The sequence below is a fragment of the Trachinotus anak genome, unplaced genomic scaffold (assembly GCF_046630095.1).
Source record: "Trachinotus anak isolate AG129_WGS33_773 ecotype Australia unplaced genomic scaffold, CSIRO_AGI_Tana_v1 ptg000031l, whole genome shotgun sequence".
Classification (NCBI taxonomy): Eukaryota; Metazoa; Chordata; class Actinopteri; order Carangiformes; family Carangidae; genus Trachinotus; species Trachinotus anak.
The window spans coordinates 1286555-1301206 of record NW_027273882.1 but is presented as its reverse complement, the minus strand read 5'-3'; the positions used below and the strand labels follow the sequence as shown (position 1 = coordinate 1301206).

Here is a 14652-nt window from a genome sequence, read left to right as displayed (position 1 = left end):
TGTTTTGTTTTGGGGAGGGCAGGCAAAGCTGGAGCGTCCCATAGATGTGAGTGAAGCAAAGACACCCCCCCACCCCACCCCTCTCCCCTTGCCTCTCTCTTCCTTTCTGTGGCCCTCTGTGGTCTCCCGGCCTTCCCCAAGTCATTTCAATCTAAATGCAAATTTCATCAACCTCCCACTAAAAAGACTGATATTAGTATCAAAGCCAATGTGTTATGGCTGTGTCGTGTGGACGTGTCACTCTCAATAGCATCTCCAGCGCAGAAACCTGCCAATCTCCCTCCACTACTGAGAACGGATCTCAGCTTTCTTTCTCTGTTTTCCCCTTTCTCTCTGTTTATGCTTCTTTCTTCTCACCCCTCCCTCCTCTTCCTCTCTATTACATTCTCACTCAGCAGCGCTCACGCTCCGGCTAACATCTTCCCTTTCTGGCCACTTTGATCACTCCATTTTCCCTTAACTACGCCCTCTTGCAACCCCTCATATTTGGCCTCGTCTAACCTTTCCTCAAGAAGCCCTCCACATAGAACCTTATTAGTCCTCCATATGTTGCGTTTTGCCTCCCCAAGCCCCCTTGCCCCTGCTCTGCACCAAGCAGCTCGATGGGACTCTGCACATGCTTGCAGCCCAACAGAGAAACACAACAGAAATACACTCAGCTCCCCTCTGCAGTCGCACACATCTCTCCCCTCTCCCCACCCCTCTCCCTCCCTGAAAACGTCCATCCTCCATTTTCCTCTCCTTCCTTTTCTGTCCTTTCTCTCTGTGTTTGCACTGAGGTGAGGTGAGGTGGAGGTCCGGGATGGAGGGATGGATGGATGGATGGAGAGGAGAGGGGGCTGAGAGAGGAGGCAGAGCGCCCCAGGGAGGCTGCGCTCCAGGGGTTGTTAACATGCAGGTTGCATATTTCTGAATTGCAGAGCAGCCTTATCGCGCCGTGCTGGGTCACTGAAGCACTTCCTCTCTCACTGTGTGCGTGCCTGAGTGTGCACTGCTTGTGTATTCCTGTGCAAGTATGCTCTCACATGCATGTCTGCATTCGGGAGCGCACGTGTTCTTATGTGCATGTGCCTGCATGTTAATATGTGCATGTGTGTATGCAACTGTGCTGGCAACAGCAGGAAATGTGAAGCTCTGATGGGGTGGGATTCTCTCTCTCTCTCTCTCTCTCTCTCTCTCTCTCTCTCTCTCTCTCTTTCTTTCTCGCACTGCAGCAAGAAACACTCATCAAACTGCAACACGCATCTCACAGAAGCCCTCAGATACAGCGGCAGCAGCAGCGGCAGCAGCAGCGGCAGCAGTAGAGCCTGGGCCTCCTGTTAACACACAGACATGACACAGCGACAGCCAACAGCTTAACACTCTGCTCCCCAGCTGGCTCTGCTCTCAGGTGGGCCACTAAGGTCTGCCAGATAAAAGCTTGCACTGCAGGGTGTTAGGCGTTCTAGCCCGGGGGGGGGTGACTTCCTGTGTTGCTGCCAGTCTCCCCACCTCCCCTTTAATATGTGGTGTCCGTGCCTGTGTGCCTGCCTGGTGTAAGTTAAGGATTCCGGCCTATGTGTGTCCTTGAGAGGTCAGACGGTGCTTTGGGCTGCATTGCATGCTGGGCCCATACATCTTCAACATGCGCCGTGCTCTAAATGAGCCTCTCTCCTTAACATCTTTTTCACGATCCCCTTCCGTTTGTCACAGCAGAGCAGCGACACTATTTTCATACGCGCCGCTGTCGTCATTATCCAATAATGCGATGTCGTGCGGAGGTCAGAGTTTAGACTGCAGGGTGCGTGCGTGTGTGTGTGTGAAAGGAGGATCACGTACTTGTTATGGTGGAGATAGCGTGGCTTCTACTAAATGTTTAATTAGGTCTGTTTCTGTTTTGACCTTAGTAAAGTGTTTTTGAGTGCAACAGAGAGACGGTGTAGGGAGAAGTATGCTTGCAGTAAATCCGCCACATTTGTGTTTTGCATAAATCCTTGAGCAGTAGTAAAAGAGAAAGTCAGTATAGACATTTCAGCACAGGTTACAGGTGGTTATGAGCCTTGAGATTGTTTCATTTTTTACATTTAAGAATAAAATATCATCAAAATCAATGCAGCAGAACCAGACACATTTATTATATTATATTAATATTTGCAATAGTTCTCTCCAAGAGCTGTAGAAAAAAAACTTTGATGTGTAAATTAATTATCTTTTGATCCATTGGAATTATTTTGGGATCCCTTGGGGGCCCCATGCTGGGAGTCAATCACTAACAGAGGTAATTCTACACTACAGGGAGTAGTGCTGCTCTGTGGTTCCAGCAAATGCTCCAAAAATTCAGATTTTCATCCCAAATCATTAATTTCTGTCCCAGTGCGCCTCCCTCCACGTGCACTCATGCGTGTCCGTTAATGTGTGTGTTTGCTTGACCGTGTGTGCCGCAGCGTTTGATGTATTTGCGTGAGAAGAGGAGAGGCCCGGATCGGGGGGGAACGCTGTGACCCGTCCCTGGGGTCTCTCTTCATGACTGAGTGGACTTGCACTTTGCAGATTCAGGTTCAGATACGCTGCTTATAATAGACACACTTTAGATCTTAGCAACCAACATTGCTCTTGCCTTCGATGCGGCTCAAGGTTGAATGGACCATGTGCTTGTTGAGAATATAACATGTCTGTGCTAAACTACGAACATGTGCATCCTGGGTCCTTGAGGAGCACTCTACCAGAGGCAAAGCTCTCTGCTCCTGCCTCAGCTGGCTCCATTGTTGATCTCTGGCCCCTGCAAATGCATTACAGCAATATATATGCCACATCCAGGCCAGTGTATTTTCTCAGAGGAGTCCTTTTCAGCTGCTGATATGGCTTAGCTTAAATCCCCTGGCCCTGTGACGACACACCAACGCAAATGGGCCACACAGAGTCGGGTTCAGGGTTTAGAAAGCAAAGGATGAGCGAGAGGCTGCTAATTATTCTTGCCTCTTCTCTTTGTTGTCAAATCAAAAATAGCTACATTTTGCGATCGCGAGCTTGAAACGATTAGATTCGGACTTTTCTAAAAACTCAAAATGGATTCAACATCGGTGCGTCCGTGCACTTTCTAGACAGCATTCGTGCCTGCATGTTGTTGTTGTTTTTGAAAGCTGACCCTTTTAGGATTAAATATTTAAAAAGATGACGTTGTCCAGCTGGCATGTCACATCTTTAATGCTCAATATCTCAGCCTTTCACCCAGATTAAAAAAACATTTCAATATCGAAGCACATCAGAGATAATTAATGTCAAGAATATGTGTCTTTTGTTTCTATTAGTGTCACAGTGATGATATCCAAAAGAGGATAAAGGCACAATCTGTGACACCAAAATTTAAAACGCAGGCTATTAACCTGCTATTAATTCCAAATGAACTGCAGGTCAAATCTAAGTGCATTTTTACACTGTTTTTCAAGCTGTAAAACGTTTGATTAAATCAGTGATATTTGCTAATTTTCCATATGATCCATTCAAATAAGACTAAATGTATCTTTGCTGATAAGATAATAAATCTTTTCCTGCTGTTCTTCTCACCTCTCATATCGTCCTACATTTTCTTCCACCTCACTTTTCCCTCTTTATCGCCGTTCTTTGAATGTTTTGTTTTTATAGGTTGCGTGTTTTCCCTTTCCTGCATCTTATCTCTTCTGCGTGGCTGGCTCATTTTTCCGACTGGCCCGGGTGTGAGTCAGGGCTCCTGCGGTGAAATGGGAGACCACTCGGGGGGCACCAGGGGTGACGGGGACGAGGGTCCGCACACGAGCCGGACGGCAAGAGAGCAGCTGGGTGTAGAGCGGACCCTGAGGCTGTTCTGGTGGTGTAGTTGTAGGAGCAGAGGATAAAAGGTGTATGGAGGGGGGGGTTTGGGAGGGGTTACCTGGGCTGGGGAGAGAGGGCTAACTGCATGGTTGCTCCTGTGACTGACAGACTGGTCGGCTGATTGACAGGCTAACTGGCAGAACAAGGAGCATGTGGGTTCACAGCTCTGCGCTGCTGCCAGCAGGCATCAATGAGGCTCTGAGGTCCACCAAAGGCCTGGATGAGTAATAAGTCATGTAGCGCTGGCTGCTGTGGACATCCTCCGCTCCCTGCAGCACCTTCACCTGAGGGATGGAGAGAGGAGGAGGAGGAGGAGGAGGAGGAGGAGGAGGAGGAGGAGGAGAGGGAGGTTTACAATTGGAGAAGGGAGGAGACAGAAGAGGACAGATTAAGATTAAGAAGACATAAGAGACTTTGTTTGTCATTGATGGCATAAAAAACAAATTTATGTTTAGTACCTTTCAGAGACCAACAGCAACACACTACAATAAGAAAATAAATTAGATAAGAGTTAAGGGAAACAAGGAGGATAGAGGGAATGTTTGGGTACATGCATACTCGTATTTCTGCACATGCATGTGTAGCTGTATACGTGTCTACGTTTACATGTGCTCGTGTGTGTTTGATGTTTGGGCTTCAGGAGAGAACTCTGTGCAGGAAGGTGTCCGATCTAGTCAGGCTATGCTACTGATCCCAGGCCGCTGACTCTGCTCCCAGGCCTTGTCAGGTCCAGCTCTGCTCTCTCGCTCTCTCTCTCTCTCTCTCTCTCTCTCTCCTCCAACTTTCTTACCATCCCCGCCAAGCTGACAGCTTGGCCCCAACAGCGCGCTAACCACATTACCTGAACTCACCACAGTCATTATCCTGCACTGGATCCACTGGAGCTTGAAAGTCATTCCAACTTCTCTGCTGGTAGAGGTTAATAGGTGTGTGGATGTGAGATTACATCCCAAAGGCCACGAGGCGTCCAGCAAATCCCCAAATTCAATTCTTTCCTGGGAACAACTTCGAAGGACAGGTGCCAGAGGGTGCTTTCCCCCCCCCCTCTTTTCTTTTTTATTCAGTTCACGCTCCCTGGACTTGCATATCAGATTTGATGACAAGAGACAGCCACAAGTGTGCGGAACATTTCTGTGCATCTGAAGGCATCAACAGTGCACCTCCACTGCTGGAAGAGATGATTCTTCATGGACTGAACCTTAAATGACCTAAAAACAGCTTCTACCTCCATTTGAAAATGATTGGTTCCATATAGAACGCGCCTTTTCTAATTTAAACATTATAATATTCAACTATAACTGAATAAATGTTATTCAGAACATTTATTTTAAGTATATGCTTATTTACTTTTATACAGCTAATAGACATTTGTAAAGTAGCCATTGGCTGCTGTTTTGTGAAGATAAACATCTGGTAGTATTGTAACTTTTTTGCCAAACACAGGGTTAACCACTGCACTTTTTCAGTGAAACATTTATCATAGCAATAAATGGATAGTTATGTCAAATATGTGCACACATAAATTCAAATAAAATAAGATTTTATAGCATTTTTATGTAGCTTTGCTTCAGCTGAATCCATCCATACAATGGCAGAGAACAGCACAACTGGCAGGTGTCCAGCCTTTCAAATAAAATCAGTATAGATCTGATAAATTGGCAAATTGAACCCTGTTAGCAAGTTCATGAATAAAATTTGAAGTCTGGTTGGACTCGCATGGTTTGTATATAAAAACTAAATCTTCTGTATAGTCCTAATAAGGCTCAAAGTTCAATGGTTTTATCAAAAAGGGCATCAAAGGCTAACCATTTATGGCTCAATAAAGAAACTCGCTAAAAGCTAAAACTCGCTGGCTGTGTGTTTAAACCCCTCTCTGGCTGTGTATCAGCCGTGGTGCTGCCTCATGTAAAGTTTCATCCTATACTCTGCCAATTTGCCCGAGATTGCGTGTAGCTGTCAGGGCGAGATGTGTTCAGGACGTGGCGTCGACACGATGTGCGAGGCCAGCTGTGCAGCCACGGAGAGTACGGTCGCTTACACAAACATTACATCAGACGTGTCACTACGAATGGGCAGGGAGGCGGAGATGGATGGACGTGTTACCTTCACTCTGCTACAGTGCAGCTCAGACAAAATGAAGGCCAGGCTCGCCAGAGACGTTGCACAAAATGACAACACTTTTTTACAGCCTCATTTAAAACCAATTAGAATCTGCAGATACACACAAGAGGAAGGATTTGATGGATTCAAAGGTGGACGTGGATGTTTTTGAGATCCATAATTTAGCGGCGGCCCCTTCCTAAACTTCACAAAAGTCCGAACTGACTGATAATCACCGGCAGGAATCCGGGAGTGCTGAGCCCATTAACAAGAGGAGATTTTTTTGCTTTAAGGGCAGAAAATCTCTATGTTTAACTCCTCTGCATTAGGAGCCAATTACACGGCTGAAAAAAATGACCCGGGGTAGTTTGGTGTCCAAGGTTGTTTGTGCTGACATTCTGCTTTTCAAATGCCAGTCTGTTAATTATGCAAATGGACTACAAGGCCCCTGTATAAACATATACGTAGGCCCCTTTATGTGTACACTGTGCCATATATCCTGCGAGTTATTAGAGACAGCCAGCCCTTGTTTCAATATTATGAAAAAAAAAATTGAAATATGAAATGACCCCTCCAGCAGCAGCGAGCCTCCCTCTCCAGTATCCCTCTCAGACTCTCAGGCCCTCACTCTCCTCCTCCCCTGTCCTCTTTTTCCTTGTGGTGCAGCTCTTTGCGCAGCGATGCTATGCGACACTGGCCAGCTTTAGAGAAGGCGAGTCCACATTGCATTAATTCTGAGCAGAGAGAAATCCAGTATCAGATGTAATGGGTTTGATTCCAAAGCCCTGGGGCGATGTTCTGCGCTGCTGTAATGGTGGTGGGAGTCGGCAGAGATCCTGCACTCATCAGAATGCTGCCTAACGCACGCACACACACACACACACACACACACACACACACACACACAAACGCCTTTCCTTCTCATGTCTGCTCTCTCATTCTTCCCTTCTTGTCTACTCTCTCTTCATCTCTATCCCTCCATTTCTCTCTCTCCTTGGATGACCAGAGGTGTACTCTTCCCCGCCTCCGACTCTTCCCAGCCTCCTCACCATGTTGTTGCCTAATTACTGTCTCTAAACAAGGGACTTTGTCCCCAGCAGTCCTGAATTAAGTGTCTGCTGCTCATTCACAGATGGATAATTGTTTTGTTTTTTTTTGTTTTTTTCCTCTTCCCTGCTGACTTCTCCTCTTCAGCTGAGGCCAGATTTAGTCAGGTATTCTGGAGAAGGCATCATGGGATAATGTCGAATAAGCCTCAGGGTAAGTTTCCTTTTTCTTATTTTGCTTTTTTTTTCTCCTTACTTTAATTGAGGAGCAGCCTGCCATCATGAGCAGGGCACCTTTCCAAGACAACATATGATTGGTTAAAGGACTAACAAGGCTAATTGTCGCCTCTGATCATTGTCATCACATTGTAAGAACTCCTTCAAAAAAAAAAAATGAATATACTCTTTGGTTAATCAAACGCACATCAAGTGCAGTTTGATATTCAATTAAATATTTGACCCATATAAAATGATGCGGTACAACATTGGAGCCATAAAGAGGTGTTTAACTTAGTGGAACTCATGCTTTATCATGCATTTAACAACTTTAGCCTGGTGTTTTCTTTTTAGGAATCGGGCTGGCTCGGGCTCACTGGGGTGGAAGTAAAGCTTTATGGCTCTTTGGCGACCATGTCTTGCATGCTTTATGACAATGGATGGATGTGCACCTTTTTCCGCTCTCTTCACAAGTCCAGAGAGTTCAGGGGAGAGTCATGAGATAGAAGCAATAAAACAGCATCCAAAAATATCTCCTGTAATCTTTGCTGTTGAATAAGTTATCCTCTGTGTGGTGTGTTCACACTGATGCAGAGTACGGCTACTGGCCTGGCCTCGTTTCCATATCGTTTTTTGGGGGGAGGTTCTCCCCTCTGCCACGTCTCAGCAGCCTGAAGACAGGGCTTAAGCACCTCTAATGTTGCATAACACACACACACCCAGAAAAAGATGCTGTCCTCTGGTCGCTCCACCCCTTCCCCCACTGCAGCTGGAGCCTTTGGGGAAAAAACAGGGGCTTCCCTGGGATCACCACAAAGATGAGGAAGCCTACGTTTACAGCTCCCTCCGTCTGCTGGGGCTCCCCTTATTATTGTGATGGATGGCGAGGGAAAAGGGGAGAGCGGTGGCCCTGGCCTCCTCATCACCTACCCATGAACAGCGAGCAGCTCCACCGATGGTGAGGTAATTACACCGTCATTATAATACGCACTTGTGCACAAGCGTACACACTCTGGCACTACATAAACACAGTGCTCCACACACCAGATGGGGTCCACAAAGTCTTCAGCCTGATGCCTCCCTCCCTCCCTTACTCCATACATCTCTGCTTCTCCTCAGCTCTCTCTCTCTCTCTCTACACCAACAAGGGAATTCCAGCCTTCCAGGAAAGCTTGCCAGCTCTGGACCATGCATGTGTGTGTGTGTGTGTGTGTGTGTGTGTGTGTGTGTGTGTGTGTGAGAGAGAGAGAGAGAGAGAGAGAGAGAGAGAGAGTGCTTCTGTTTGCTCTGTATGAAGAAGCATACAATGCCTTGGTGCATGCTGGTTCTCACCATTAACAGGGCCTGCTGAGCACTGGGCTCTCTCCATCATTGACAGGCAGACAGATGTGGATGCTGTCATGATGCCACGGAGCAAAATCTCCTCACATGTCGTGGTCCAGCAAATTAGTTCCTCTCCACAGACACAACAAGGCTGGGTCAACTTATAAGAACAGTTGTTGGTTTGACTTAACATATTTAATTTTTTTTTTTTTTTTACAAAAAAACGAACTGAACCTTTTCAAACAAGTGATTTTTAAAGCAGCTGAAAATCTTATTTGTGTTAACCTCCACTGGTTTAACTTCTCACCTTGGAGCAGTGTCTGTTAGTACTTTGTGGCATCACCACGGGGTGTGGTTACAGGTTACTGACACACCCCTTTTCAGCCTGGTGTTAAAGCAGTAGTTTGACATTTTGGGAAATAAATTGATTCACCTTCTTACCTTGAGTTAGGCCTCACTTATTCTTGCTTGCGGACATGTACACGCACAGCTGTGGAAACCACGGACATGAAGTTCTTTTTAGTTATACTCCACATGAAGTTTGTGCACTACTGATCAAAAATCGAAACGGCTACAACCATGCAAGAAGAATTACACCACATGTGGTTGACTTTGTGTTCTTTTAAAGATGATTTGTAGAGGTGAGGGTAGCGACGGACCTCCTCACAGCCTCTCCTCAAACTCAGCGTCCATGATTGTTCTCCGGCTGATGCACATCTGGTACGCGTCCACCCTCCGATGATGAAATTTAGGTTATGCGGACCCTCGTGTACTCGCAGATGTGGAAAGTACAACACTGGCTTTAGACCACTCTAATTTCTGTGTGGTAAATATGACGCTCCAGCCAGGCTAGCTAAGCTTAGCCTAAAGAGTGAAAAGTGAAAAAACAGCTACCCTGGCTCTGTCCAAAGTTTGAAATGAATTCTAGCTACACCTCTAAAGCTCACTAATCAACATTTTATGTCTTGTTTCAAAAAGAAATTTGAGGTTTTACCCAAATTTAATTGGCTGTAACTGTTCTGGTGCGAGCAACAGCCAGCTTCCGTCACAGTGAACTCACCCCAATGGAGACGCTGCACAGTACCGCGTGACCAGATACATGTCTACACACTCCTCCGTGTAAAAGCTTAAAATTTTCATTTTACATCGTTTGTGTGCAAATAGTAGGCATATTTTTATAACTTTGCAAGAAGGTTGTTTGCAGTTTTTATGCTAAGCTAATCTCCTCTGAACACTTAACACACATGCCTGGTGTCAATCTTCACATCTGACTTTTGACAAAAAAGCAAATGAGCTTCTTTCAGAAAATATGGAATGATTCCTTTAATTTTGCCAATTTCTGCTCTGTTGCTAATGCTCATATATTTATCTTAATATGCATTATATATGTGGGTACCTGTTTGATATATTATCTGTGAAGATAATTGGAAAATGTCATTTTAAATTATTTGCATTATAGGGACATTATTTCACTTTGTTCCTCATGTTTATGTAAAGATCAATAAAATTATGTTTGAAACAATTTGCTGTGACTGTGTCTGCGTGTGCAGGACTGCGGTAACACAAAAATATGACTTAAAACTTTTTTTAAGCTCACAATTAGCAGTCAGGAGAGCAGCAGTCACAACAACAGTTTTTCTTAGCTAACCTGGGTGGAATTCGCATTGTGTCATAAATTTATGAACAGATGAGTCGTTGTCCACCTCCTTACATTGTAGTGATTTAGTGAGTGAATTAGTACAGTAGGACAAACAGTAAATGGGAAATAAGGGAAATACTGCATCAAAATACAGCTCAGGTTAAGACATCAGATAAGCCCTGAGGGTCTATTTCATGTCCTTGGCAGACACACACCTCTTGTTGCTAATTGCAACACAATGGAAGAGGGAATTGGTGACTATATAAAGTGTGGAAATGGTGTCAGTTCTTTTGGTGAGGTCATCGGACACAGACATGGCATTGAAGTGAGCCAGTCAAGCTGGAAGAGTTGCCCCATTTCTTGCCACGGTTGCTGGCTTACTCATGTACGTGTGTTAGTGAATTATGCATATTGATAGATTCCCAACTGAAGCTGGAGGATGGGCATTTTTTTTTTCTTCCATGAGAATAAACAAGAGAAATTATACACCATGGAAGTGTGCAGCCAGTCTATAAATAGCAGTGGTGCTTTTTTTGCCCGGGGATGTAGATGCGTTTTTACAGGTCAGACTGTGATCTTCTCTTAAGCCTCTGCATTGAGACGTAGCCGACACATCTCTGGGGTGCTGTCGCCGGCTCTTAGAGGGGTCCCTTTAATCTCTGAAAGCAGGGGTGCATCTCATCTAGGAGAAATCAGTGGGTGGGGGTTGAGGGACTTTTATGGGGCCCCAAGATGATGCTTTCCAGATTGGAGAACTGATACTGTTATTCATCAAGGGGTCAATTTAGAGGCCTCTCAGCAGAGGAGATCAAAAAATTCCAGCTTCAGAAAAATGGCATCAGATGAATGACATGAGAGAACTGAGTGGCATCTGCAGGCGGACTGCTAGTCTGTCTCCCCTAAAAGCCTTCACAGGAAATCAATAGTGGTCTCCATAAGAATTAATCTGGGATCCACACTACTACCATGGCAGGCGGCCAGCTGAGTGATGTGTGCGGTTTAAACGGCCCCCGCATCCTGCCCGCTTATCTGTAGGTGTCCCGATGATCGCTCGGCTTTCTACTCATCTCGTCTGGCTGTTTTATTTATTTCTTTCTACATATATATATATATATTTTTTCTTTTTTTTTTTTTTCTTCCCTGTATCCCAGCCCTCCTCCATCGCTTCCTCCTCTTCCTCCTCCTCCTCCTCCTCCTCCCCTCCCTCTCCCCGCTAAGTTCGATGCGATCGGCTCTGGGCCCTGCCGTGAGTCCTCGGTGCGGGCGACAGCGCTGCTGAACATGGCGTCAGACGGGATGATTTTAACGAACCACGACCACCAAATCCGGGTCGGAGTCTTGACAGGTAAACGCAAAGAAATCCCCATCGCCTCTTTTACACATTTCGCTCACATTTTCCACGGCTTCATTTTCCGCCGGCTGCCCGCCCGGATCTTCATACATGTCGGCTGGTTTTCGCTTGGTGGTGGCGGCGGCGGCGGCGGCGGTTCTCGGTCTCGGTCTCTCGTCGGCTTTTGCAGCCTCTTGAAGGCGAAGCTGATTTTAAAGCCTCGCTTTATTATTATTATTTTTTTTGCATACCCCCCCCCCCCCCCCCCCCCCTCCCTCTCTCTCTTACCGGTATGCATAAGTGTACATGCTTAAATTACACCCAGCGCTTATGCGGTGGAAGCGGGTAAATGTGAGCTCTGCATTGGTTTGTGTCCGCTCATGTAGCCTAGATTTCTTACCGAGCCGTGTTTTTTTTTCCCCTGCTGAAGAAGAAGAAGAAGAAGAAGAAGAAGAAGAAGAGCTCAGTTTATGTGCATTGAATAATTCATGTCCCTATCTGCGTGTCAGAGCTGAAAAATGACAGCTGACCGTGTGTTGTGTTCGCTGCCGGAGACGCTCAGGATATAGATTATAGATTACATTATTGACACCCAGCTGACCACAGCGATTTTTGTGAAGTGTTGCTCACGACAGTTGCTGCTGAAGGTGGATGTGGATGTGGTGGTGGTGATGATGATGATGATGATGATGATGATGATGATGAGCGCATCCTTGGCCTATTAAGAGCACTGGGTGATGTGGGAAAATCAGTGGAAAATGCGTGTAAGAGGTCGGATGTGGCTCATTTTGTGAATGACAGCGCGGACAGAGGAGTTTACACGACACATGACCGCGGCCCCGGCTCGGTGTGGCGGGGCTCCGGTGAATCCTGCTCACATTCCTCTAAATGCAACGCGATGACGGCGCGTCTCTCACTTGCTGGGGACGTGATGCGCTTGCATGCAATGTGCGGCTGCGAGGCGGCGGATGGTGTTAGATCTGGTCGCTGCCGGCCTTCATATTTTTTTTTCTGTCTGTGTGTGTGTGTGTGTGTGTGTGTGTGTGTTGCCTATTGCTTTGTCATGTTTCTGATCGTCAACCATCAAATCCAGCGGTGGTTGTCATGACCGGAAAGTAGATGAAACAGGATTTTTTTTTTTTTTTTTTTGTGATAGCAGGGTGGTGATGGTGTTGGGGTAGATGCATGTCCAGAGGAATATCCCCCTCCCTCCTTTCCTCACACCCCCCCCTGTCCATCCTGTGTGAGGCTGGGTCGATCAATATTTCATGAAAGCCGTGATCTCACACATACGGTATTCCTCCATATGGAAATCCAGCACGGAGGAGGTGGTAGGCGATGTGTAGCGATGGAGGAATGACTGTGTAGACCCTCTCTTTCTCTCTCTCTCTCTCTCTCTCTCGCCTGAAATCTGCCAGGGAAACCCCCACCACCACCAACAACACCAACACCTCAACCACCCGTCGTCTCCTTCAGCATGCCTCCTCCTCCTCCTCCTCCTCCTCCTCCTCCTCCTCCTCCTCCTCTCCTCGCTGGAGGAGAGAGGGAGAGCGCTGTCCGTGGTGCTGAAATCCAGCGTCACTCACAAATCAGTGCGGTACTGACCCTTCCTCGGTAAATACTGCATCACATAGATACACCCAGGCATGTCGAGGAGGATTAACCCATCTGAAGTCACTTTTTCCTCCATCCATCATCTCCATTATTCCGTATTTCGGGCTGACACCACTGTGTGGAACTTGGGAGAGTATGTGAGAGAAGATAGGTCACTAAGCTTTGGTGTTTGATGGGAGAAATAAACATGCTTGCCCACTTGCTTTTAGTTTAGGTAGGTGGTTGTTTGCCTAATATTGAGAAGGGGAGGTCAGAGCGTAACCCCAACCCCGGTTTTTTTAACACTACATCAGTGCCCACACCATTATCAGAGGGGGTTAATTTCTCTATGTGTCATCAGTCACTTGAACCCCCATCTGTATCCTCAGCAAAATGACAGATTGCCAGTTTGATCTCACTGTGCGGTGTTGACAATCCGCGCATACATATGCCGATGTTGAGACGCGCAGAGACACAACCGACAGGCTTATTTGTCTTTTTGATGTATTCGCGTGTGTATATAGAATAGGAGGGCTGGCACTGTCAGGGTTACAAAGCAGCAGAGAAGTGAGGGTGGTGGTGGTGGTGGTGGTGGTGGGGGCGACGTGCAAGTTGGCATTAAGTTGCCATGTTTTACATGACCTTTAGCCTTTTAAGAATGTAATCAGGACAGGATTACTCATGGCTACAAAGATGTACTGTGTGATTCCCTCATTAGAGGGGAGGGGGGGGTTGTGATATGATGTATTTTGACAGCAAAAGCTCCCCTGCCGAGCTGCCGAGAGGAAGCAAAGCTCCAAATATTCAAGTTGACTGGATCTTTCTTACAACGCAGAACCTTGTCGCCACACCTCAGTCTTGTACATCCACAGTGTTCAAGCCGTTAGTCTGCCGTGGTGTGGGGCCTGTGTGAGCAGAATGCTAATGCAGCCTGAAGCAGTGCTCAATCTCCCTCCCTGCCAGGGTCAAAGGTCATCCGTCCACTCCCCGCATTCGGTCACAAGGGAGCAGATGAGACCTTGGCTCACCCTCTCTCCATCACTTAGCCCCACATCCCTCTAGACAGGTGACAGAGCCCAGGGGACAGCTCTGTTTAGACCCTGGACACACAGTGCAAGGGAGGTGAGGTTGGTGTGTGTGTGTGTGTGTGTGTGTGTGTGAAATAATGTATGTGTGGAATGTGTGAATTAAGAGGTATAGACCCCTATTTGCAAGAAGAGTGAGGTACTTGAAACAGGATAATTGGGGTGAACATACTGTCACTTGTCAAAGATGTCACACTGAAAGTGTGAGCTTTGTTAGGAGTGGATGAAAGCTTCTCATGCTGTGCTCAGCCTATTGTGAGATGTGTTTGTATTTTCTTATTTATTTATTTTTTCCTTCCACCTGTGCGTACGTGCCTGTGTGAGTGTGTGTGTGTATTTTGATGCATGAGTGCTCAGTGCCCAGTTTCTAGCTGTCAGTGTTTCTTCCTGTTTAGCATGAGTTTTAATTGTCCTATGTCTCTCTCCCTGGGTCCGCCTCAGGGTCTGGGCACTCAGCTACACACTCACTCACTTAAGCTAAATATGCGTGCC

The 14652-nt window shown here is 46.5% G+C and overlaps 1 protein-coding gene across 8 annotated transcripts in view; it reads left to right on the top strand.

Annotated features, from left to right (window-relative positions):
* The window catches only part of gphnb (gephyrin b), a 145362-nt gene that overhangs the window by 43120 nt on the left and 87590 nt on the right, over positions 1–14652 (top strand). For 7 of the 8 annotated variants that reach the window (XM_071467723.1, XM_071467722.1, XM_071467720.1 and 4 more), the window contains exon 1: positions 11386–11497. The exons of the other annotated variant lie outside the window; for it this stretch is intronic. In XM_071467723.1, coding sequence (XP_071323824.1) covers positions 11434–11497 — 64 coding nt within the window. In that variant the 5' untranslated portion in view covers positions 11386–11433. Of the gene's footprint in view, positions 1–11385; positions 11498–14652 lie in introns of those variants that run through there. 8 annotated transcript variants of the gene reach the window in all.